Source organism: Momordica charantia (assembly GCF_013281855.1).
Source record: "Momordica charantia cultivar OHB3-1 chromosome 3 unlocalized genomic scaffold, Mcharantia_2.0 BLBB01000003.1, whole genome shotgun sequence".
In the NCBI taxonomy this organism is placed as follows: domain Eukaryota; kingdom Viridiplantae; phylum Streptophyta; class Magnoliopsida; order Cucurbitales; family Cucurbitaceae; genus Momordica; species Momordica charantia.
Window position 1 is genome coordinate 14,056,441 of NW_028275161.1, and position 22,901 is coordinate 14,079,341.

The 22,901-nt window shown below is 38.6% G+C and overlaps 2 protein-coding genes across 9 annotated transcripts in view; one reads left to right on the forward strand and one right to left on the reverse strand.

Annotated features, from left to right (window-relative positions):
- Nucleotides 1-22,901, reverse strand: part of LOC148212436 (calmodulin-interacting protein 111-like) — a 43,635-nt gene that overhangs the window by 13,764 nt on the left and 6,970 nt on the right. Inside the window, 6 exon segments of the mRNA XM_088121471.1 lie at nt 408-826; nt 1,589-1,796; nt 2,277-2,481; nt 9,753-10,021; nt 10,023-10,601; nt 21,534-21,629. Coding sequence (XP_087977597.1) covers nt 408-826; nt 1,589-1,796; nt 2,277-2,481; nt 9,753-10,021; nt 10,023-10,601; nt 21,534-21,629 — 1,776 coding nt within the window.
- Nucleotides 1-22,901, forward strand: part of LOC111025814 (uncharacterized) — a 36,362-nt gene that overhangs the window by 9,548 nt on the left and 3,913 nt on the right. For 5 of the 8 annotated variants that reach the window (XR_015789671.1, XR_015789672.1, XR_015789673.1 and 2 more), the window contains exons 2-5: nt 13,507-13,803; nt 14,116-14,196; nt 14,423-14,533; nt 14,625-14,812. Coding sequence is in view for 5 of the 8 variants with exons in the window: in XM_088121472.1 (XP_087977598.1) it covers nt 13,507-13,803; nt 14,116-14,196; nt 14,423-14,533; nt 14,625-14,812 (677 nt within the window). In the remaining 3 variants the exon portion in view is untranslated. Of the gene's footprint in view, nt 1-13,506; nt 13,934-14,115; nt 14,197-14,343; nt 14,534-14,624; nt 14,813-22,901 lie in introns of those variants that run through there. The other 3 variants (XM_088121474.1, XM_088121476.1, XM_088121475.1) reach the window with 3 other exon arrangements.

Sequence of the window (22,901 nt, forward strand, 5' to 3'; positions counted from 1 at the left end):
TCGCCTTTGCTGCAACCACCACTTCTGTCCATCTTCGCCGCCACCCACCTTTGCCACCTTTGTAACTATGTTCATCTTCAGCTTCCCCATTATTTTTGTTAGTATTTCATTTATAATTCTATTTTTACTTCTTTTTATTTTCTTAACTTCGTACGAGTTAAACTAAATTAGAATAATTTTCAACTAAATTGCTATGGCCGTGTCTCGTGTCCATGCCTGTGCTACTTAGGATCTAACTTATTACAAAACAACATAGAGACTGCCTAAAGAAAAGAGTTGACCCTAACCACAGACCTCTCAACCGCTTTGAAAATTCTCCCATTTCTAACTAATAACTGTGCATAATAAGACCTGTCAGTTGTCGCTAACATGATCATATCAAGACAAAAAAAAAAAGGTAGACATACCTCTCGCATAGCACTAGGCCTCACTTTCATTCTAGCCATCTCAAAATCTTCAAAAACAATCTTCAACCTACACCTGATTCCAGAATAGTTATAAATATCTGCATTATCGGCTACCACTTCGTCAGAAAGGGATGAAGATGCAAATTTTGAGCAAACCCCTGAGATACTTTTTTCATCTTTAGAGAGAATAGGTTCTAAAATCACATCATCAAAATAGCCTTCATCCTCCACCTTGGTAAACTTATGATAACGCCTTATACAAACTAAGGCTGCCTCATTGCAAAGGGCAGCCAAATCAGCACCCACAAAACCATGTGTAACCGTAGCTAGATGTTGAACTTGCAGGTCTGACAGAGAGTGCTTCATTTCACTTAGAATTATTTGTAGAATATCCAACCGTTGATTGGGAGATGGCACACCTATATACACCCAAGCGAAGATATAAATTTCTTACATGTTTCTTCCATAGTAACTAGAAGAAGTGTGCGAGCTTCTTCTGTTCTTTTTTCATCAAATGTAGTTTGAAGGCTAAAGGTGCACTGAATTTAGTTTTCATGTGCGTGCGTGCATGCATATTGCATGCATACATGTATCCATATACATATGTAAATTATTTCCATCATTAAGAGCGTCACGTTACACTGATTAACTAAACTACATATATTTCCTATTTCTTATTAGAAAAATAAGATTCCTATTTCAGTTTCTCAAATTATTATACATATATAACTATTTTAAAACTAACAAAAAATTATCCAAAAAAATTTCCACATAATTGCAGTTATCTCTCATCCCAATTTGGGATGGGATTGAAAGATCATCTTTTCTCTATCCTAATTGAACTTTGAACCATTACATGTTGAAATCAACCCTACAATTAACACAAGTTATAAGATCATACTGCTAACCAATAACTTGAATCAAACAAGCAATTCAAGATTGGAGACATATGGTCGTACAAGCCACAACAGGATTTGAATTAAAATCTTAAAAATTAAATAAAGGAAAAAAAAAGCATTAGTGTCACACTGATATAGACATAGACTTGCTGTCCTATAGAAAATTTTGATACTATTACTTGGCACTTCCTAGCAAGGAACCAGACACATAAAACAAATTAATTCATGGTATGTATAATATACTATCAGAAATGGAAAACACATGAAGAAACTATAAATCACCAATTTCAATTTCTCGATCAAGTCTCCCAGGCCGCCTTAGCGCAGGCTCAATGCTATCAGGCCTATTCGTAGAAGCAATTACAAGTGGCCCACCACTTCGATTGATCCCATCCATCAGATTAAGCAATGTAGCAACAATTCTTTGAGACAGCTCTTCACCTCCATCTTTTCTTGCCGGCGCAATAGCATCCAACTCATCAATTAATATCTGGTTATAAAAGTTATGGTGGAAAATTAGCCAGCTTCCAGAATAAGAATTAAATGATAGGGATAGCCAACCACTCAATGAAAAATGTCAATCATGCAAGTTCATTTAGTCCAACTTCTTGTCCACCCTTTCAAATTTGCTTTTAGAATTGAACACGGGGCAGGGGAACGAATTTAGAAATGCAGGTGAAGCTAACAACCCAAACGATGTTTTCTTTGTCCACCCTTTCAAAATCAACACCCATTTTAAATTAAATGTTAAAAGAACTACTCATTTTCACTTAACAGATATATGTATGTGCAGAGAATATGAACAAAGCATACCGTCAAAACTATATTCAATCATTATTATCTTAAAATATTATAATATTTGATTGTGAAACTCAAATATTAACCATAAAAACAACTTTAAAAAATTTATACAACTTGAAGGATAATCAAGACATCCATGGCAAAGAATTCAGAATTCAAGAAATCTAACCACAGCAGGTGTAGCTTGGCTTGCCGACTCGAAAACTTCATGCAAGGCCTGTTCACTTTCCCCATGATATTGACTTATAATTTCAGGTCCATTCAAATAGAATAAGTTGACACCAGCATCATGAGCACATAACTGAGCCAAGGAAGTTTTTCCAGTACCAGGAGGACCATGGAGAAGTACTCCCTTCATAGTTCGTAAACCAAGGCTAAATAGGTTCATGGACAATTATAATTTTAGATAATGTTCATGGAATAGTAACAAAAGGTGCAAAAGTCTAGAAAGCCAAGGATATACAATAGATACTTCCTTGCTGAGTGGGGGAAAAGAAAAATCATAAAACTCTACAAATATTCAAGAAGGGAAAAGAAGAAAACTTTTAGTACTTGAAAACCATGAAGCTACAAAGAGACAACCATAAACCTAAACTAAATACAAAAAAAGGCTCAAATCAACCCAAATATGACCTAACAAATAATTAATAAAAAGTTAAAAACCTTTAGAAACAAACACCAATTGAAAAGCATTGAATCTAGCTAGATTTGTCAAATCAAGCATAGCTCAACTAGTTAACCTATCTCCGACTAAAAGGTCGTGAGTTTGAATCCTCACCCCACATGTTGTACTAAAAAAAACTAACTAGATTCCGAACCACAAAGCTACATACAGGTTTAATTAATCTCACATTCTCAAATATGTAAAAGCCCCACTTTTAGTCATTCAAGCCGATGACAAGCTATCCATATCTCAAATCAAATGACATATAATTTTAGATTTTCCCTAATAACATTTAACAAATGTTCAAAAATGAAATTTAACGTAGAGCTAGTTTGAGAAAACTCTTTGCATATCATCCAATCCGGCTAACAAATCAAACACAGATTACATCAGAATCAGAGTAAAGGATTTTTTCTCTCACCATGAGTCTCTCCACTCCTCCCTCCCACCCTACCACAGTCCCCACCTTCCATCCATCTCCGACCACATGCCGATATTAAGCTTCTGTTAACCATGACCAAATAACCAGAAACAACCCACAGATCCCCAACGATTGAAAGGAAGCATTTCTCGATAGAAGTGGACCATAGATACCGAGGTAGTTGCCTCAAACTTTCAGAGATCTCAAAGGATAAGTCCTTCTTCATTTCCCTACACTGGTCCTCCATAACATGACTCACCTCCTTTTTCTCCTCCCTCCTGACTGTCACACTCAATTAGAGATTCTTTAGAGAAACGAGGATTGACAATCAGACCATCTGGGTTGAAAAATCTTCAATAGGAAAGGCACCATTGCGGAAATATTTAGGCTCGACAACAATAGGAGTATTAACAAAATTCTGGTCCCTGTGGGAGAAGAAATTAGAGGTTGGCACTCTTTTTACAAGCTCATTAAAGACTTCTCACCAAACATCCAACCCCAAAAATTTGTTGCCACACCACAGGTTAGTCAACAACAACCCTCTACCTCGTACTGTGATCTTCTAAAATCAGGCGCAACCTTCCCCATGGAAGATTTAATGAACAAACCAGGACCACTAGAATTGAGAAAGGTACTTCACCCCTATTTACTCCCACGCAAACCCGAACCTAAGCTCTTCCATTATTGTCTTTAGAAAGCACTTCCACGATGACTGGTTTAAAATTATGCGGGCCTTCCAAGAACACATTAACTACTTCTGCTCCCTTAACCCTTTTGGGGCTGACAGAGTCCTCCCAAGATGTGAAGGTAGTGAACAGCCCAGGTCCTCACCAACTTCAAAGACTGGTATAGAGTGGGAAGCTTTGATCTCACCAAACTTCAAAGCCTCTTACAAAGCCCCGGTAGTCCCCTCCTATGGAGGATGGATCCGCATTAGAAATCTGCCTCTCGATTGCTGGGAGCCTGAGATATATAGGCGACCTATGTGGAGGTTTCCTAGAAAAATCTAAAAAGGCACTACCAAGGCTGGATCTTTTGGAGCCTATGATTCGCGTGGAGAAAAATCCCGTGGGTTTCATCCAGCCACAATCTCTTTAAACTCTAGAACAATGTAATCAATACCCATCCTAATTGACCCCTATTTCACTAAAGAAAATAACATAGGTTATGCGGTTGGAATCAATGGAGATAGATCGCCAAAAAACTCATCCTATTGCCCGTTGAATAAAGGAGCTGGCAATCCTTGGGTCGTACCCTCCAGACATGCCCCCTGACAAGGTCAGCGACAGTGTTTCAAAAACACAGCAAGCGCTTTCTGATCCTAGTATAGAATTCGACTACTCCACGGCAAATGAAGCTTTTATTACGACAGCTGTCCAACACTTAACCCCTGCCACATCCAGACAATGTACTCAATGCTCAAAAGGGAAGAACCCTAAGGAAGAGAGCCTAGAGGTTGACTCTCTCCTACCTCACCCTTGCCCCCCTTTGCCCCTCTCTTTTTTTGTACCTATTCAGCCAGCATCCCCCCACGCGCCCTCCCCCGACCACATATCCCCATAACTCGACCCCTGTCTTATCCAACACAACCCTACAAGAGCCATTGTGATTGAGACAAAAAAAGGCCTTTTTCGTACCTGACACAAAAATTCTAGACAAATCCCCTTCCCTCCGAGTCAGATATGGAAAACCACCTTTCCAATCCTTATCCAACCTCTCAGGCCTCTCTTTTACACTCTTCTCCTCCTCATTCACCCACCTATCAACACTCTCCTCCAATCAACCCCCCAACCAATGTTGACTTCCTAGCTATGCAAGTTATCGATGATAAATAGACAGACTTGACCCCCCCCCCCTCCCATCTTTCTTGACCCTTCTATCCACCCCTCTTTCTACCTTAAACCAGCCGTCCCCTGGTTAGGCATCCTCCGATTGCCCACTAAGACCCTAAAATTGAACAAAGAACAGAGACAGCATCTAAGTTCGTAAGAGCGCTTTCCAACCTTAATTCATCCATCAATTATGATGGACCCTCTTCCTCCCTCACCACTGGCGGACCCTCCCTTTCTATATGAGCATTCTCTCTTGGAACGTTAGGGGTATCGGCTCCATAGAAAAAACGTGCCCAAATCAAGAGCATCATCCAACACCTCAACACATCCATTGTGATTCTTCAAGAAACGAAGTTGGAATTTACTGACAGATTTATAGTCAAATCTCTATGGAGCTCTAGAAACGTTGCTTGGGCTTTCAAAGGGGGCAACGGGGACATCTGACGGTATCATCATTCTTTGGAATGATCCATCCTTCTCAGTGGCAAATATTACTATCAGTACTTACCCCCTTTCCCTCAAGATCACTCTTTTGGATGGGTTCCACTTTTGGCTATCTGGGATTTACGGTCCATCTAGAGCTAGGGATAGACACCTTTTCTGGGAGGAGCTTCAAAATCTTTCCCTGCATTGCTCTGCATCATGGGGCTTTGGAGGTGACTTTAACACCACCAGACAGTCGCATGAAAAATCCCATCAGCAAAGAACTACGTGCAACATGAGACTTTTCAACGATTTCATTGAAGAAGCCAATCTCAGTGATCTCCCCCTCACCAATTAAACACTGCCACTATCCAATCCAGCTCACTTTGGGTATTAATCAATGGGTCCTTTTCCCTTCCATTTTGAAAACATGTGGATGCAGCACCCATCATTCTCTCCTATTGTTCCTATGGTGGAACAGTGGTGGAAATCAAACCCTTTGTAGGGTTGGTTGGGCGATGGTTTATCCTGAAATTAAAAGGCCTAAAAGCAGTTGTCAGATCATGGAAAAAAGATACTTTCAGATGCATCCACAGACAAAGGGATCAACTTCTTATGGAATTAGTTGAGCTAGACACAGATGAAGAAACGGGATCTTTTCAACCTGAGAAAATCCCCCAGCGAATAGCTCTAAAAGCACAACTCCTTTCATTAGCTGTCAAAGAGGAAACACATTGGCGTCAAAGATGCAAGGTGAAATGGCTCGATGAAGGAGATGAGAATATGAGGTTCTTCCATCGACTGGTGGCTGCTAGACATAGAAGAAGCACCATTTCGGAAGTGTTTTCCCGAGATGGCAGAAGCTTGACAGAAGACGGGAACATAGAGCAAGAGTCCCTCTCTTTTTATGAAAGCCTCTACACAAAGAAGGAAGGTTCCCTATCCTCTTCAATGAGATCTCATCTCCTATCACCAGAGAACCCTTCTTGAGAGTCCCTTTACAGAAACAGAAATTTGGCAGGCCGTGAAGGATTTGTGACACAACAAAACTCCTGGCCCCGATGGTTTCACAGTAGAATTCTATAAAAAATACTGGAACATTCTTAAAGAAGACATCCTTAGGGTGTTCCAAGATTTTTTTCAAAAAGGGATCATAAATGTCAGCCTCAATGAAACATATATCTGCCTAATCCCCAAAAAAGTTGATGCTCAAACAGTCAGTGATTTCCAACCCATTAGATTTATTTCATGCATGTACAAGATCATTGCTCGAGTCTTATTTGAGAGTTTAAAGAGAGTCCTGCCATCCTCTATCACTCCCCAACAGTCCGCTTTCGTGGCTGATCGACAAATCCTAGATGCTTTTTTAATTGCCAATGAGCTCATTGATGAATGTAGGCGGAAAAAGGAGAAAGGGGTGGTCATAAAATTAGACATTGAAAAGGCCTTTGACAAGGCCTTTGACAAGGTTGATTGGAATTTCTTGGACGGTATCTTAGAAGCCAAAGGTTTTGGACACCGTAGGAGGTCATGGATTAGAGGTTGCATCTCTTCCACGAACTTCTCTATCATTATTAATGGCAAGCCTAGAGAAAAACTCAAGGCCACTAAAGGCCTTCGACAAGGTGAACCCCCTTTCCTCGTTATCCTTGTTGTGGACTGTTTAGCCGTCTACTCTCACACACAGCAACATCAAAGCTGATAAAGGGCTTTACGGTGGGTCAGAACCAATTGGAGATTCACCGCCTCCAATTTCCAGATGACACCATCCTCTTTTTTCTCCTCTGATGATGTTCATCTTACAAATCTTTTCATCACGATTCGGATCTTTGAGTAAGCATCCGGGCTAAACTCCAACCTCCAAAACACTGAATTATTGGGTGTCAACATGATGGGTTCTGATTTAGACCTCCTAGACCGAGCGGTTTTTTTGCAAAAGGGGATCTTGGCCTAATTCTTACCTCGGCCTCCCTTTGAATGGTAAACCTCAATCGGTCTCCTTTTGGGATCCCATCATGGAGAAGTTGAGGAAAAATTTGAGCTCTTGGGCAAATTATCCCATTTCAAAAGGGGGTGGCTCACCCTCCTCCAAACTACTCTAACCAATCTTCCTATTTATTACCTATCCATCTTCTCCATTCCAACACAGGTGGCCAAAGAATTGGAGAAACTCATGAGGCATTTTCTTTGGAGTGGCACCAACACAAAAAGGGGACAGAACCTTGTGAGATGGGAAAAGATCATCCATCCTACAAAAGATGGAGGCAGTAACATTAAAGACAAAAACGGAGCCCTCCTTGCAAAGTGGATATCGAGGTACCATGTGGAAGAATCCGCCCTTTGGAGGAGAGTCATTGTTGCAAAATATGGGCCCATCAACCATCACCAGAACACCTTTCACCATTCCCTTGTCACGGTCCCTGCCCCTTGGAAGTATATCCTCAGACACCAATCGCTTATCATGGACTAGAGCATCTTCAAAATAGGTGATGGCACTAAAACTTACTTTTGGAAAGACATTTGGCTGGAGATCGTGCCTCTGTTTATCGCTTACCCGCTTCTCTTTGCCTTACGCACCAAAAAATATGCTTTTGAAAGGGATATATGGTCATCAACAACAAGCAATTGGGACCTCAGTTTCTAGCGGAATCTTAAGGACGCAGAAATTACTTAATTAGCATCGCTCCTTCATAGTCTTTCTTCCTCTCACCCAAACCAAGATAGTGACAAAATCTTTTGGAGACTGAAACCGTCGAAATCATTCACTACCAGATCTCTCATCCATGATTTGCCCAACCACACTACCTCACCCAATGAAGCTTTCCTCTACAAATCGATCTGGAAAGAACACTACCCAAAGAAGATCAAATTCTTTCTCTGGGAGGCCAGCTCGTCTGCCTTAAACACCCATGAAAAGCACCAAAGAAGGCTGCCATCGACTTGCCTTTCTCCACATTGGTGTGTACTCGACCGTCAACATGGTGAAACACAGGCGTATTTGTTACTTGCAGATTCGCATCCTTACTATGGGACACCCTCTTATCATCTTTTGGTTGGCCAATAGCCTTACCATCAGATTTACACATCCTATAATCATCTACACTAACAGGTCACCCTTTTGGAAAGGAGGCGAAAATCCTTTGGATGCTATGCTTTGGTCGATATGGTTGGAAAAAAATCATAGGCTCTTTCAAGGCAAAGAACGATCCAGTAGCAACATTTTATATTCTATAGTGTCTTTGGTTGTATCTTGGTGCAAATGTTCTCCTATTTTTCAACACTATAGTTTTGTCTCTCTATTAACCTATTGGAAAGCCTTATTGTAGCTACAATGGTTTGGGATTCTCATCCCCTTTTGTATATCTTTCATTTCATTACATTAATAAATTGTCTCTTTTCCAAAAAAAAAAAAATCATTCAATCTGGCTCAAAGAGCCTATTTATTTTAAGTGATCCAACAATTAAGTGACAGTTAACTAGCAGTTGGTAACTAATAGATAACCTAATACATACAAGAATACTTTGGAAACAATCAAACTAACACATTCTAGTTAATCAGTGCTAACTCCAATCTTGAAAACCTAAAAACCGACATCCTCTTAAAGTACTACATTATATACAACTGACATTAACCATGAAAATAGTAATATAAAGAAACGTTGATAAAATTTAAATTAAAAAATAAAAACAAAGCCAGATATAGAGCATTTTCCTTTTCTAATAACTACAGAGCAATCACAATTACAACTCATGACAAGACATCCAAAATGCAAAGATGAAAATGTCTTCAAAAATACAAGACACATACACCATGCAAGGAGACTAATAATAAACAGACAAGAAGTTGCATATGGAGATAGTTCATTCTCAAAATTAACTAGGCAACCAAAGCATATGAAACATGAGGAGTGGAACATTAAAGGAAAAAAATAATTTATCATAAGCCAAAGTTTATAAAGGAAAATATTATATATTATATCGTCTTAATATGACCAGATCTTTTAAATGACAAGGCCACACCATTCTACTCCAAACTAACATCTTATTAGACAAGAATTTTGAGTTAAGTTAGCAAATGCTACAAGATATCCTAGATTTTTTATCCAAGAATACAGACATAGAATTCTAGATTCAATTACAGTGGATAGATAGCTAACAGCACATCAAATATGAAGTTTCTATTAGCAAGGGTAAGATTTATTGACACATTTATAACAGTTGCACAGTCAATCATAAAAGGAATAGGATGCCAACAAAACAAAACAAGGTTAATCAAAATAACAAATTCAAGTTGTATACACATACCTTGACACAGTGCCATTTAATGATGAGGCAATTATAATATCCTTTAAAACTGAATATTCTTTAGAAAGACCGCCCAATTTTGAAACTTTACGCTTTGCTTTAGCTGTAATATTTAGATTTTGAGATTCCACATTCGATAAAACTCTATCTTGCACTGTCTCCGAGACTGTAGTTGATTTAACATTTATAAATACTTTTGTCAGCTGGTCTATTTTGAAAGCATAATCCACATATTCATTTGACATAGAAGGTTGAGAATGATTGATACTTTCCATTGCACACGGAATTATAAGAGTCATCATATGCTGATGGTCCTTTACCACCCCTCACATGGAATGTACAAAGATCTGAAAGCACTGGGATAGTTACAAGATTTCCACGGAGCAAACAACGTTTATACAACTCATTGGAAGCAATTGTCTGCAGAGTTTTTTTAACATTATCATTTCCTAAGGCCTCCTTAATAAGTGAGTGATCACAAGGACTCTCCATAGGTAAATTTGATACCATGTCATCACAATTTGGAGATGCAGACATCCCAGTACTTGGTGATGATAAATTACCATTTTCACCACGATCATGAACCTTTCTTAAATAAATAGAGGAGGAAGAGAATAAGTTGTTGTCTTTTGTGGATATATTGGAAGAAGAAGCCAGCTCCAAGAACAGTTCCTTACAATTATATATTCTCAGAGATTCAACGTCTGTGCTCTTTAATTTCCCAATTTCATTTAACTTACCATTGCATGGGTGGTTTTTTAAAGGAAATATAAACACAACACGGCCTGATCTAGGACAACCCAAGGTGTATGAGAGATTTGTTGATAATTGCACTCCATCATTTAACTCCTATAGAGAGAAAATAAATTAACATAAGAACAAATTTCAAGCTAAAGTTTCTAACATGTTCATATTTCCAAACTGAATTTTTTTTAAGAAACAACCATAGATCTAGACTCGACATAAGATTTTAAAAAGTTTGCAACATAAGAGCATAGCTCGGCAGTAATTGGCATATACCTCCAACCATGAGGTTGTGAGTTCGATCCCCCATTCTCACATGTTGTACTAAAAAAACATAAGAAATGTGGACAAAATATATTCTACAATGTCTATACTCTATATAACAAGGGTTATATAATAACAAAGCTCAAATTTGTGAAGCCCTCTTCCCCATTCCCCTCTTGCTCCTCTTGTTCATTTATTAGTTTTTGTATCTACTGAGTGATAGGCCCTTATTAGATTTACTTATGCAAGAAGAACTAAAAGGAGGGCCTGTAAGGAAAATTAAGGTAGTAATTAGGCGGAAAAGTAGTTAGAAGGAATGTAAAGAGTGGCTATGCCCATGTAAGCCAGTATAAGATGAAGGTATGTAACCAGAGGAAAATATGTGCACATGATAGGAAAAATCTAAGAAGTATTTTGGGAGAAAAGAGAAGCTCTCAAACTCTCATCTACTACCAGCCGGTCAAGAACAATTCCCTGCAATTCCACCTCGGTGTCTTTTGAGCACGGGTAAAGTTAGACCTCCAATTAAAAAATTACACGTTAGAACAGGTAGGGAGGATAACCACATAACTCTTACTTAGTCATTGATTCAAGCAATTGCTATGGGACGTTAGTTACAGGTAGGCTAGTTATGCTAGTTATACAAGTAAAAGATCATTTTGTAATGAGGATTTTTTTTTTGTTCAAAGAAAGTTAATGTTGATAGAAGAGATTCCAGGCCTTTCAAACTGGCCAGAAGAAGATCATCTTTCTTGGGAATACCTCTAAACTAAATAAATATATCTATCCGTGTCAATATTCAATCATTAAACCGGTTCGGCTTTTGTGACCCCGTGAAAATGTTTTGAACGACATCTTGATGAATTGTACCAAGGCAAGGATTACCACAATCTGAGGGATAACTTGATCAACTTCCTTCAAAATTTTCACTTTCTTATTTTGGACTAAATGGTTCGGTTGCAAGGTACTAGCTGCAAAAAAGCACAACTTACCAATCCAAAGTCATAGGCAAACAGAAGTTAATCAATGCTTGGAGATTGATAGAGTTCTGCCCTATTATTTATGTATAAGAGGGGAATTTACAGGCTGAGGAAGAACTCGAGAGCTCCCTAGCCTGTCCTACAATTCCTCACAAGGAACAAGTCAGCAAAAAGATACCTCAACCCCCCCCCCCCCCTCCCCCCCCCCATTACAGCAGCTCATATAACCACCCTATACCCCTTTAAGTGACCAAATTACCAACTAACTAACTCGGGCCAACAAGAATCTATTCTTTTACCTTCTTGCCCTTCCTCCTTACATATTGCTTAATGATAAAGGGCCTATCAGAGATCTACTTGTATTGCTATGCATGTTGAAAGCCTACGCAATGGACTAAGTGATTGGCATGGGCACAATACAACTACAATACAACTACAATACTTCCGTTCATAGTCCCCTAAAGGAAATATGCCCTTTCAAGGTGTTATAGTCGGGATTCTCCGCCCATTATCCAATACCATGATAAAGAAATTTCTCTAAAGGGTTCCTAAGAACGTTCATCCTCGCACAGATATGCCTTCAAAGGGAAAGAAGAACTCAAAGACGCTCTCTAGATTGTCTAACTCGAACAAATCTCAATCACCTTTACCACGGTTGGCGATACCTCATGCCTCTCAAGTTGGTGAAGATGATTTTGTTTCCTCCACTGAAGAAGCTTCAAGTAAATATCCTTCTTTGATCGGTAAATCCGCGTTCATTGGGAGAGTTACTAATGCTCCAGTCCAATCTGGTGGTTGTAAAGTTTGGCTTTCTGAATCTTCTATGGTTGCTTCTAGCTTCACCCAAGGAGCTATTGTCTCGGTAAAATTCTTCCTCTTATTTTCTGTATAATGGAATTAAAATTTAAAACCATGACAAAAATTTTCTTAGGTTAATAATTAGTAGTACTAGCATAAACACTGGAAAAGCAATATTTTCTTATTATCATTTTTTTTTCCATTGGAGGTAGCACTTGCTTCTGTAGAAGGGAGCAATTTAGAAGGCTTTCCTCTTTCCTGTAGTAGACACTTTGGGATTGATTATGGAGATTCTTTAACCAATGAAGTGGGAAATTACTTTGCTCTTGCGAGAATTTTTTCTTCTAATAAGGTATGGAGGTGAAGTTTTTATTGCTTGAACTCTTGCATAAGCAACTAATAGCAAGTACTCAAGGAGGAAGATGAAAGACTCTACATTGGACCTTGTGTTTAGTGCACTTAATTAATAATTATGCATGGGTGTACTTTTGGTTCTCATTGTCTTCTAGTTGGTAGTGAAGCCCCATAAATTGTCACAATTGTAATGCATGAAAAGCTAGTTGAACCCTGATCCCTTGTGGTAGTTCTATTTTATAATTAACTTGGCCCACCCCTTCCAAGTAGCAAAAATAATCATAAAATTGAGGAGCCAAGTTTTGTAACGATTTCTTTATGACCGGGGTTTATCTTTAAAGTTGCAGCTTGAGATAAACAAATTCTCTAGCTGAAATTGCTCATTTGTCTACCTATTGTTTTATCTAACATTCTGATTCATTACGTTGCTTTAGTGAATTTAGGCTCTACTGGTGTCGGCATGGAAATTGGATCAATTAAGTGCTTCATCTCTCTCGTTAGATTTGGAGTGTTCTGTAAACTTGTTTGTTCTTTTCACTTCTTTATGGAAAGTTAATTTCTTATCAAATCATATATGTTTGTCAAACATCTCACTAAAGACCACTTCATTCTAGGTCATACTTGAGGTACCAAAGGTAAAATGGGAAGATATTGGTGGACAAAGGGAGGTTAAGATTCAATTAATGGAAGCAGTAGAATGGCCTCAAAAACATCAAGATGCATTCAAGCGAATAGGGACTCGACCTCCAACAGGAGTGTTAATGTTTGGTCCTCCTGGATGCAGCAAAACCCTCATGGCACGTGCTGTAGCTTCTGAAGCAGGACTAAATTTCCTTGCAGTAAAAGGCCCAGAACTTTTCAGTAAATGGGTTGGTGAATCTGAGAAGGCTGTTAAATCTCTATTTGCTAAGGCAAGAGCTAATGCACCATCAATAATATTTTTTGATGAAATTGATGGTCTTGCTGTCATTCGTGGGAAGGAAAGTGATGGAGTTTCTGTCTCTGATAGAGTTATGAGTCAACTTCTTGTTGAATTGGATGGTCAGTTGAACATTTGTTTAATTCAATCTTCAATATTTTCTGGTTCTTTTACTAGCTATACAGTATACTATATAATACTGATGAGTTTTCATCACAGAGAAACAGAGATTAGGAGTTTAATGTTTTTAGAGATATGCTTAGCCTTTTATTCTAATCATTTGTGTTTTCTTTCTAAAATTTAGGTTTACATCAGAGAGTTGGTGTTACTGTCATTGCTGCTACCAATCGGCCAGATAAGATTGATCCAGCCCTTCTTAGGCCAGGTATTACCCCATATAAGAACATTTCTAAACTCATGCACCTCCCATTTACTAATACAACACATGCACCGGAACAAATGCATTGTGCCCAGCTTCTGGTTTTAATAAGCAAATGATTGTATTAATCTAGCTGATTGTACCTTTGAATAGGACGTTTTGATCGGCTGCTATATGTTGGGCCCCCAAATGAATCTGAACGAGAAGAGATATTTCGTATCCATTTGTGCAGAGTTCCGTGCAGCCGAGATGTCAGTACAAGGAAGTTAGCTTCTCTTACTCAAGGCTGTTCAGGGCTGACATATCATTAATTTGTAGAGAAGCAGCTTTATTAGCCCTTGAGGTTTATTGAGTTCTTGTTCTTCCCCGTCTTTCGAACTTCAATTTTAAAGATTCATTCATTATTTTAATGTATATCTTACTTTTATTTTTAGGAGAACCTTGAGGCTTCAAAAATAAATATGTTGCATTTAGAAACTGCTGTTAGACACGTGAAGCCATCTGAAACTGAACCTTATCAAGAGTTATCATCCAAGTTTCAAAGACTTGTTTGTTCTACATCACAAGGAACTGATGTAGTGTATCAGCAGTGCGCAAGACAATCTAACTGGCTTTCTAAATGGTGAGTATATCCTATTTATTTATTTTAACTTCTTGTTGTTGATGCACGGTTGGATAGGCTAGATTTTTGTTCACTGAATTTGTAATTTATGTTGCATAAGATTTGTGGTTAATACACTTAAAGGAAATTGCAGATATTTTTTTTGTTTGATCATTGTCAATTGGAAAGTATTTTTGTGATTTCCTCTGAACACGATGTTGGGTATCTAGGAAATTTACGTTATGGAATAGATTATTTAAAATTACAACATTCATATTAAGATGGAGCTATTCATGGAATTGTTATGATGAAGTCGAGCCATTTTATTGTTGATGTAAATTGCATTATATTTATATTTTGTTAATATTTTAAATTGTCTAATTAGAAATTTGTCAAAAAGTTAAGGTCTTTATTTAGTTGTACCATATGTGAGACATGTCCAACTATGTGAATAGGTGAGGATTGTGTTACCTATTGACATGTGTTGTAACTTGCAACTTCCAACACTTGAATGAATTTAACTCTTTGAGCATGATTTAGTTAGTGAGGTCATCAATCTTCAAAGGACAAAATTAACCCTTTTATCCAAATTACGGCGATTCCTTCGAAAATAGAGAAAACTAAGCTTAAGAGTTGTATTGCTCTCTGATCCAATCCAACGTACTCAAATATGCCACTGATGGTTACAAAAATGAAAAGAGAAAATAGGGTTTTCTTGTCTCAACTGTGATGCTAGTACACTACCCTACCTCTTGGCTCTCCATTTATAGAAAAAAAAAACGAAGAATTTAGTATTTGAAATCGACTGCATCCATTTTATCCAACTAGAGCAAAACTTTCTTGTCCGACACGGCCACCATTTACCATGTCTAATGCCCTTTCAGTATTATTTCAAATACCTACTCTTTTTTCCTTGCATATCTTCTTTAGTCTACTGCTTCATTTGCTATCAAAATTGAGTAGATGATTTGCCTTGTTGACACAAGTGCGATTTCATTGCTTGAAACACTGGTTGAGTTCTTTCTGCCATTCCTTTTGCTATGATACACACATCATCAAAGCAATGGCATGTATGAGGCTAATAAAATCCTACTTGATGCATGAATTAATACACCCAATTTTATTGTTCTTTTCTTGTTGTTTTTGGGAATAGCTCCTAGAATTTAGATCTGTAAATGTTCCAAAATTATTCGGGGACCCAAGGAGCCTAGGGATAGATGCAAGCAATCGGTTAAGGAATTGCTCTTAGAAAGGTCCTAATATTGCAATCCTTATTGAAAGAAGAAACCTAGTAGTCAACCTTTCCATGAGTTTTAATAAAGTTCGGAGTAGGTATGGAGTGGAGTAAAATGCTCTTGAAGTCGATGGTGCTTTATTGAGTATCTTGTTTATTTGTGATGATTGTAGGTTGTCATTTTTGGACGTGGTTAGAGGGGTGTTTACGATGTCATTTCATTCAAATTCTCAGATAATTAATCAAGTTGGATTATCGGGTGTGTGGGCCTTCTAAAAATAGAGTTAAAAGGCATTTTGGCTAGAGTTAGGGAGCCTATATGGATTGCGTGGGTCTTCTTAATGTTTGAGTGGGGAGAAGAGAGAAAAATGGAAGAAAATAAGTATAAAAAGAAGAAGAATAAATGGAGGAGAAGAAGAGTCATAACTGGACGGCAGTATCTCTTCCTCATAAATATAATTTTATAGGGCTAGGGCTTGGGGCCTCTTGATTATACCGAATTAGATGTTTCAAGTTCGAATCTTTAAGTGAGCTTAATATAAAAATCTTTGATGTTTTCCAGGTCCAGGCCTTGGGGCGGGTGCGGGTACCTCGGATATAGGAGAGCAAAGCTTGACTCCGAGCTATCAAATATATATATTTTTAATCGTTGATATGGTTCGACCACATTTTTTAACATATTTAAAAAGATTTTCTCTACATCCCCACTTTTTATATATTAGTTAAGTTATTTTTTAAAAATATTAAATGGTTTTGTAATATTTTTATGCTTTTAGACTGAAGATATATTTTGTTTACTGAAGATGATTCAATAGTTTTGTAAAATTTCAACAAGACTGAAGATAAAAGAAATTTCTTGTTTACCGTCTGAAGATGACTCATTGCAAGAGTTTTTCGGCGAATGTTCAATCCCCAAAGATTTGTCCGATTATTTCAACCAAGTGGGCATTACTCCTGTTCCGATAGATAGAGCTTAGCTTCCTTTTCCAAGATGACACGTTCTTAGCTATGTTTCACATCTCTTTTTCTTTTTTCTTTTTCTTGAGGCTTTGCTTTGCTGTTCTTTTGTTAGGTTTTGTTAAGCTGGAGTTGTATTTGGTTCTGGTTAGTTTGGTGGTTTTTTGTCTGGTTTTTTGGTTTGTTTTTTCTTTTGGGAGCAGTTGTTTTGGCTTTCTTTGTTTGGTTGGTAGTTGGTTTTTGTTTTTCTCCTTTTGGAGGTTGTATCCTTGAACACTTCGTATCTTTTCATCTAACAATGAAAAGTTGCTTTTTTGTTAAAGAAAAAAAAAATTATTTTTATGCTTCTAGAATTGAGTATTTATTTCATTATCTATTTATAAAATCTTAAATATGATTAAATCACCAATGAACTCAAAAGCTTAAGGTGAGTATAAATTTAATCCATTTATAGGATATCTAACACTAACACTCTCCCTCACTTGTGGGTTTGGAAATTTGCACAAGGCCTGACGAGTGGAAATAAATATAAATGGGGAGGAAATGACAATATAGGAGTTCGAACCCAAGACCTCCTGCTCTGATAACATCTTAAACATGATTAAATTACCCATGAACCAAAAAGGTTAAGTTGATGAGTTAGGGTGTATTTAATTCATTTATAGGATATCTAATATAAGATGATATTTATTTATTATTTACTATTTTATTAAGTACGCGTTGCTTCACTCAAGCAATGCCTTTCTATCACTCCTCGCCTTGAGGTGATTAAAAGATTTTGTGCTCTAAAAGCACTGCCCTTGGCTATAGAATTGCATCTGAGAAGTCCATTTCAACTTAGTCGATAGCTTTCTTGAGGTCCAACGTGAGCACGAGGCATTTTTTACTTTTGAAGATCCAGTCATCAACAATTTCGTTTGCAATAAGAGATCCAAATGAAATCAGTTGCCCTTACAGTAATCTGTTGCATTCGAAGCGAGGAAGACTTAAGGCCCATCTATGCCTTTTCAATTTTTAAGGCCCCCTCGAAGATCATCACAGAGATGGTCTTCACCCCCAACGCCGTTTGGTAAATTGGGATGGTACACTCCCAAGAATGTATGGACGCCTTGGGATAGGAGATCTCAAACAGATGAATGAAGTCTTATTACAGAAATGGCTTTGGAGATATACTCAAGAAGAAGACCTGCTGTGGAAAAAAGTGATAACTAGTATTTATGAGGTAGAGAATGGGAGTTGGCTTCCTTCTTTACCGAGGAGGAAGGGCAGTGGCGGGCCTTGGATTGACATTGCCAAACAAACATTGGTCTTTCTTCGTAAAAACTAAGGATAGAGACACCAGAGAGACATACAAGAGAAAAGAGAGAAGAAATAAATTCTCAAAATTGATTGATCAAAGATGAGGAATAGAGACACTATTTATAGGTTACAAGAGGAAACAAAATCTAGGAATAACCTCCTAACTACCCTAACAAAAAAGGAGATTTATTTGCTAAATTTAAACACAAAATCTAAACAACTTTAAAACAACTTCTAACTAAGTCCACATAATCTTAACTTCTAACTAATTCAACACTCCCCCTCAAGCTGGACTATACAGATTGAACAGTTTCAGCTTGATCAACAACCTTTCAAATATGGGTCTCAAGAGTCCTTTTGTTAGGATATCTGCAACTTGATCTGATGATGGAACATACATCAGATTTATAATTTTCTCTTCAATCTTCTCCTTGATAAAATGCCTGTCAACCTCAACATGTTTAGTACGATCATGATGCACTGGATTGTGTGCAATAGCAATTGCAGCCTTGTTGTCACAATAGACTTCCATTGAACTATCAAACCTGATCTTGAGTTCTTGGAGGAGGAGTTTCAGCCACATTATCTCACAAATACCATGAGATAATGCCCTGAATTCAGCCTCAGCACTACTTCTTGCAACAACTGATTGTTTCTTACTCCTCCATGTAACAAGATTACCTCATACGAAGGTACAATATCCTGTCGTAGATCTCCTATCTTGAATAGAACGTGCCCAATCAGCATCTGTAAACACCTTAATCTTTCTGTCATCATCCTTTCCGAAAAATAATCCCAGCCCTGGAGTTCCTTTAAGATATCTAAGAATATGATACACGCTTCCATGTATTCTTCAGTAGGAGCATGCATGTATTGACTTACAACACTCACTGCAAATGCAAGATCCGGCCTAGTGTGGGATAAATAGATTAATCATCCAACAAGACGCTGATATCTCCCTTTATCAACGGGTACCCCATCTAGGCTCTCTCCCAACTTATGATTGGGACTTATTGGAGTATCAGATGGTTTACATCCAAGCATTCTGGTTTCCTTCAAGAGGTCTAGTACATATTTTCTTTGACACACAGATATACCAGTTCTGCTCCTAGCAACTTCCATCCCTAGAAAATACCGAAGTGTTCCCAGGTCCTTTATTTCGAACTCCTTTCCAAGTGCCTGTTTTAGTCTCTCTATTTCTTCATGATGGTCACCTGTGACAATAATATCATCGACATAAACAATGAGGATGGTGATCTTACCTTGAGAGTGCCTATAGAACATTGTATGGTCAGTTTGAGCTTGGGTATATCCTTGTTTACAAACAGTCTTTGAAAATCGCCCGAACCATGCACGTGGGGATTGTTTTAAACCATAGAGAGATTTCTTCAGCTTACACACCTTTCCATCATACTTATCAATGTCAAATCCAGGAGGAAGGTCCATGTACACCTCTTCTTCCAAATCTCCATTGAGGAATGCATTCTTGACATCCAGTTGTTGTAGTTTCCAATCCAGATTTGCAGCAAGAGACAAGAGGACACGGATTGTGTTTAATTTTGCAACGGGTGCAAATGTCTCCTGATAATCTACCCCAAAAGTCTGAGAGTATCCTTTGGCCACCAATCTTGCTTTATACCTTTCAATGGACCCATCAGCCTTATATTCGACAGTAAAGATCCATCGGCATCCTACCGTTGGTTTATCTTGAGGACGATCAACTACTGTCCACGTATCATTAAGCTTCAAAGCCTTCATTTCATCATCTACCGCATTTTTCCACTGTGGATTGCTCATAGCCTCTTGAATGGATTTTGGTACCTCATTGGCTTCCAGATTGAGAGCCAAGGTCTGAACTGCTGAAGATAAATGACTATAACCAATACATCGAGCAATTGGATGTTGAGTACACGATCTCACACCCTTCCTGAGTGCAATAGGAAGATCAAGATCATTAGTATTGTCTTGAGGCACAAGGGTAGATTGTTCAGTACCTAAGGACGAGATGGATTCATGACTTTGCTGTTGAGGCTGTGGTGGCTCCACTCCTTTTTGAACCGTTTGTCGCCGAGAATAAACAAGAGTCTCAGGTTGCTTGTCACTTCGATTTGGGTTGACTTGATCATCTTCATTATTACAGGAAATAATAGGAACTGACTCTTCTATCTGAGTAATTGGGACGATCGGGATAGGTATTTTTGGCTGAGGTGACTCGGTATTTAGACCATCAATCTCAGGTATTTTTTACTGAGGGGACTCAATTCTGGTATTTAGATCGTCAATCTCCCAAAATTTCCATCAAGACTACTTGTAATAGGCTCAGTCTCCCCCTGAGGGGAATTTAGGGAGAAAAAGATTGAGACTCAAAAATGTGACATCCATGGTAGTGTAAAATTTATTGGTGAATGGACAATAGCATTTATAGCCTTTTTGAGTAGGAGAGTAACCAAGGAAGACACACTTTCTGGCTTTTGGCTCCAATTTGTGACGTTCATAATCATAAACATGAGTGAATGCAGTACATCCAAATATTTTGAGGGGAATTGTGAGGACAGATCGGATTTGCGGATAGATAGTGAGTAAGATTTCTAGTGGAATGTTAAATTTCAGAACACGAGAGGGCATCCGATTAATGAGATAACAAGCAGTAAGGACAGCATCACCCCAAAAACAGTTAGGAACAGAATTGGTGAACATGGGAGAACGAGCAGTTTCTAAAAGATGCCTATTTTTCCTTTCAGCTATACCATTTTGTTGGGGAGCAATGACACAGGAACTTTGGTGAATGATTCCATTTTGAGACAGGAAAGTTCCCAATATTTGATTGAAATATTCTGTCCCCTTATCTGTGCGAAGAATTTTGATTCTCGTATTAAATTGATTATGAATGAGAGAATGAAACTGTTGAAAGATTGATGCAGTTTCTGATTTTTCTTTAAGTAAATAGACCCAACAAACCCTAGTGTGGTCATCACTGAAGGTAAGGAACCAACGTTTACCGGACATAGTTTTGATGCGAGACAGCCCCCATAAATCACTATGAATCACTGTGAATGGACTGGATGGTATATACTCAACAGAAGGATAAGATGTACGAGAGTGTTTTGCAAGTTGACACACTTCGCAAGTAAAAAGGTCATCTTTATGAAAAAGTGAAGGGTACAAATGTTTAAGATACTGAAAACTCGGGTGCCCTAAACGGCGATGTAAAAGTAGAATTTGTTGTTCCCTAGAATTCGACTCACTACCAACCTGGAGAACTTGTTTATTTCTTAGACTTGGTCCTCTGAAGTAGTAGAGCCCTTCAAAGCCATCAGCATTGCCAATCGTCGTTCCCGTTATCAAGTCCTGAAACAAACACTTAGAGTCAGTGAACAGGGCTTGACACTTTAAATCATGAGTCAACTTCTGAACATAAATTAGATTGCAACATAATTTAGGCACATGGAGCACTGAGTGCAATGTAATGTTTGGGCTAAGAATAACAGAACCAAAGCCCTTAATAATGGCCGATGACCCATCTACAAGCTTGACATGTGTCTGAATCGGGTTGGGTGAGTACATGGTAAACATATCATGAAAAGCGGTCATATGATCAGTTGCACCCGAATCTAAGATCCACTGATCGGAATGCTGCTGACTTGTTAAAGCTGCACTAAAAATACCTCGTTGTGCCACAAAACTTGACGAAGGAGTAGACTCAACCGGCGGTGTTAAGAGGCGATAGAGCTGTTCAAGTTGTGCCTTCGAAAATGGAGGGAGAGAGGTGGCCAAATCTTGGGAGTTGGACACACTAGGGCCCACTTGATAGCCGGAGGAGCTGGTTCGAGAAGATGGAGTATTTGTAGGTGGAGGTGGCCGATAATCCCCTGATAAATTCTTCCGTTGAGGACGACCATGGAGTTCCCAACACTGATCTTTTGTATGGTTTGTGCGCTTACAATGATCACACCATAGGTTGTTCCGACGAGTAGATCGGGATGAAGGTGGTGGTGGACCTCGTGCCGCCAGAGCTGATGATTCCAGTGAGAGGGACAGAGGTTTTGTGTGTGTATCACCCATCATCACACGTTTACGGCTTGACTCCCAGCAAACTTCTGCGAAGATTTCGTCAATGGCTGGGATTGGCTTTATGGCAAGTAAGCGGCCACGCACATCATCTAATTCCGGACGAAGACCTGCAAGAAAATCATAAATTCGTTCCTTCTCGACGTGTTTGCGGAAGCGTTCAGCATCCTTCGAGTTCTCCCATTCGAGATTGAGACATAAATCAAGTTCAGCCCACAACCTACGTAATGAGCTGTAGTATTGGGTGACATCGGATTCACCTTGTCGTAAGGAACGTGCCTTATTGCGTAATTCAAACAATTGAGCCGAGTTATCAAAATCAGAAAAAGCCATAGTGAGCGCATTCCAAAGATCCTTTGCTGTTGAGTAGAAGATGAAGGATTCTTTAATGTCCTCCTCCATCGAGTTAATGAGCCATGCCATGACCATTGAGTTTTGTGCATCCCACACGGAAAAAAAAAGGTCAGCTTCATCTGGTTCTGCTATCGTGCCATTGATGTACCCGAGTCGACTGCGGCCACGAATAACTAGGAGGGCCGATCGAGACCATTG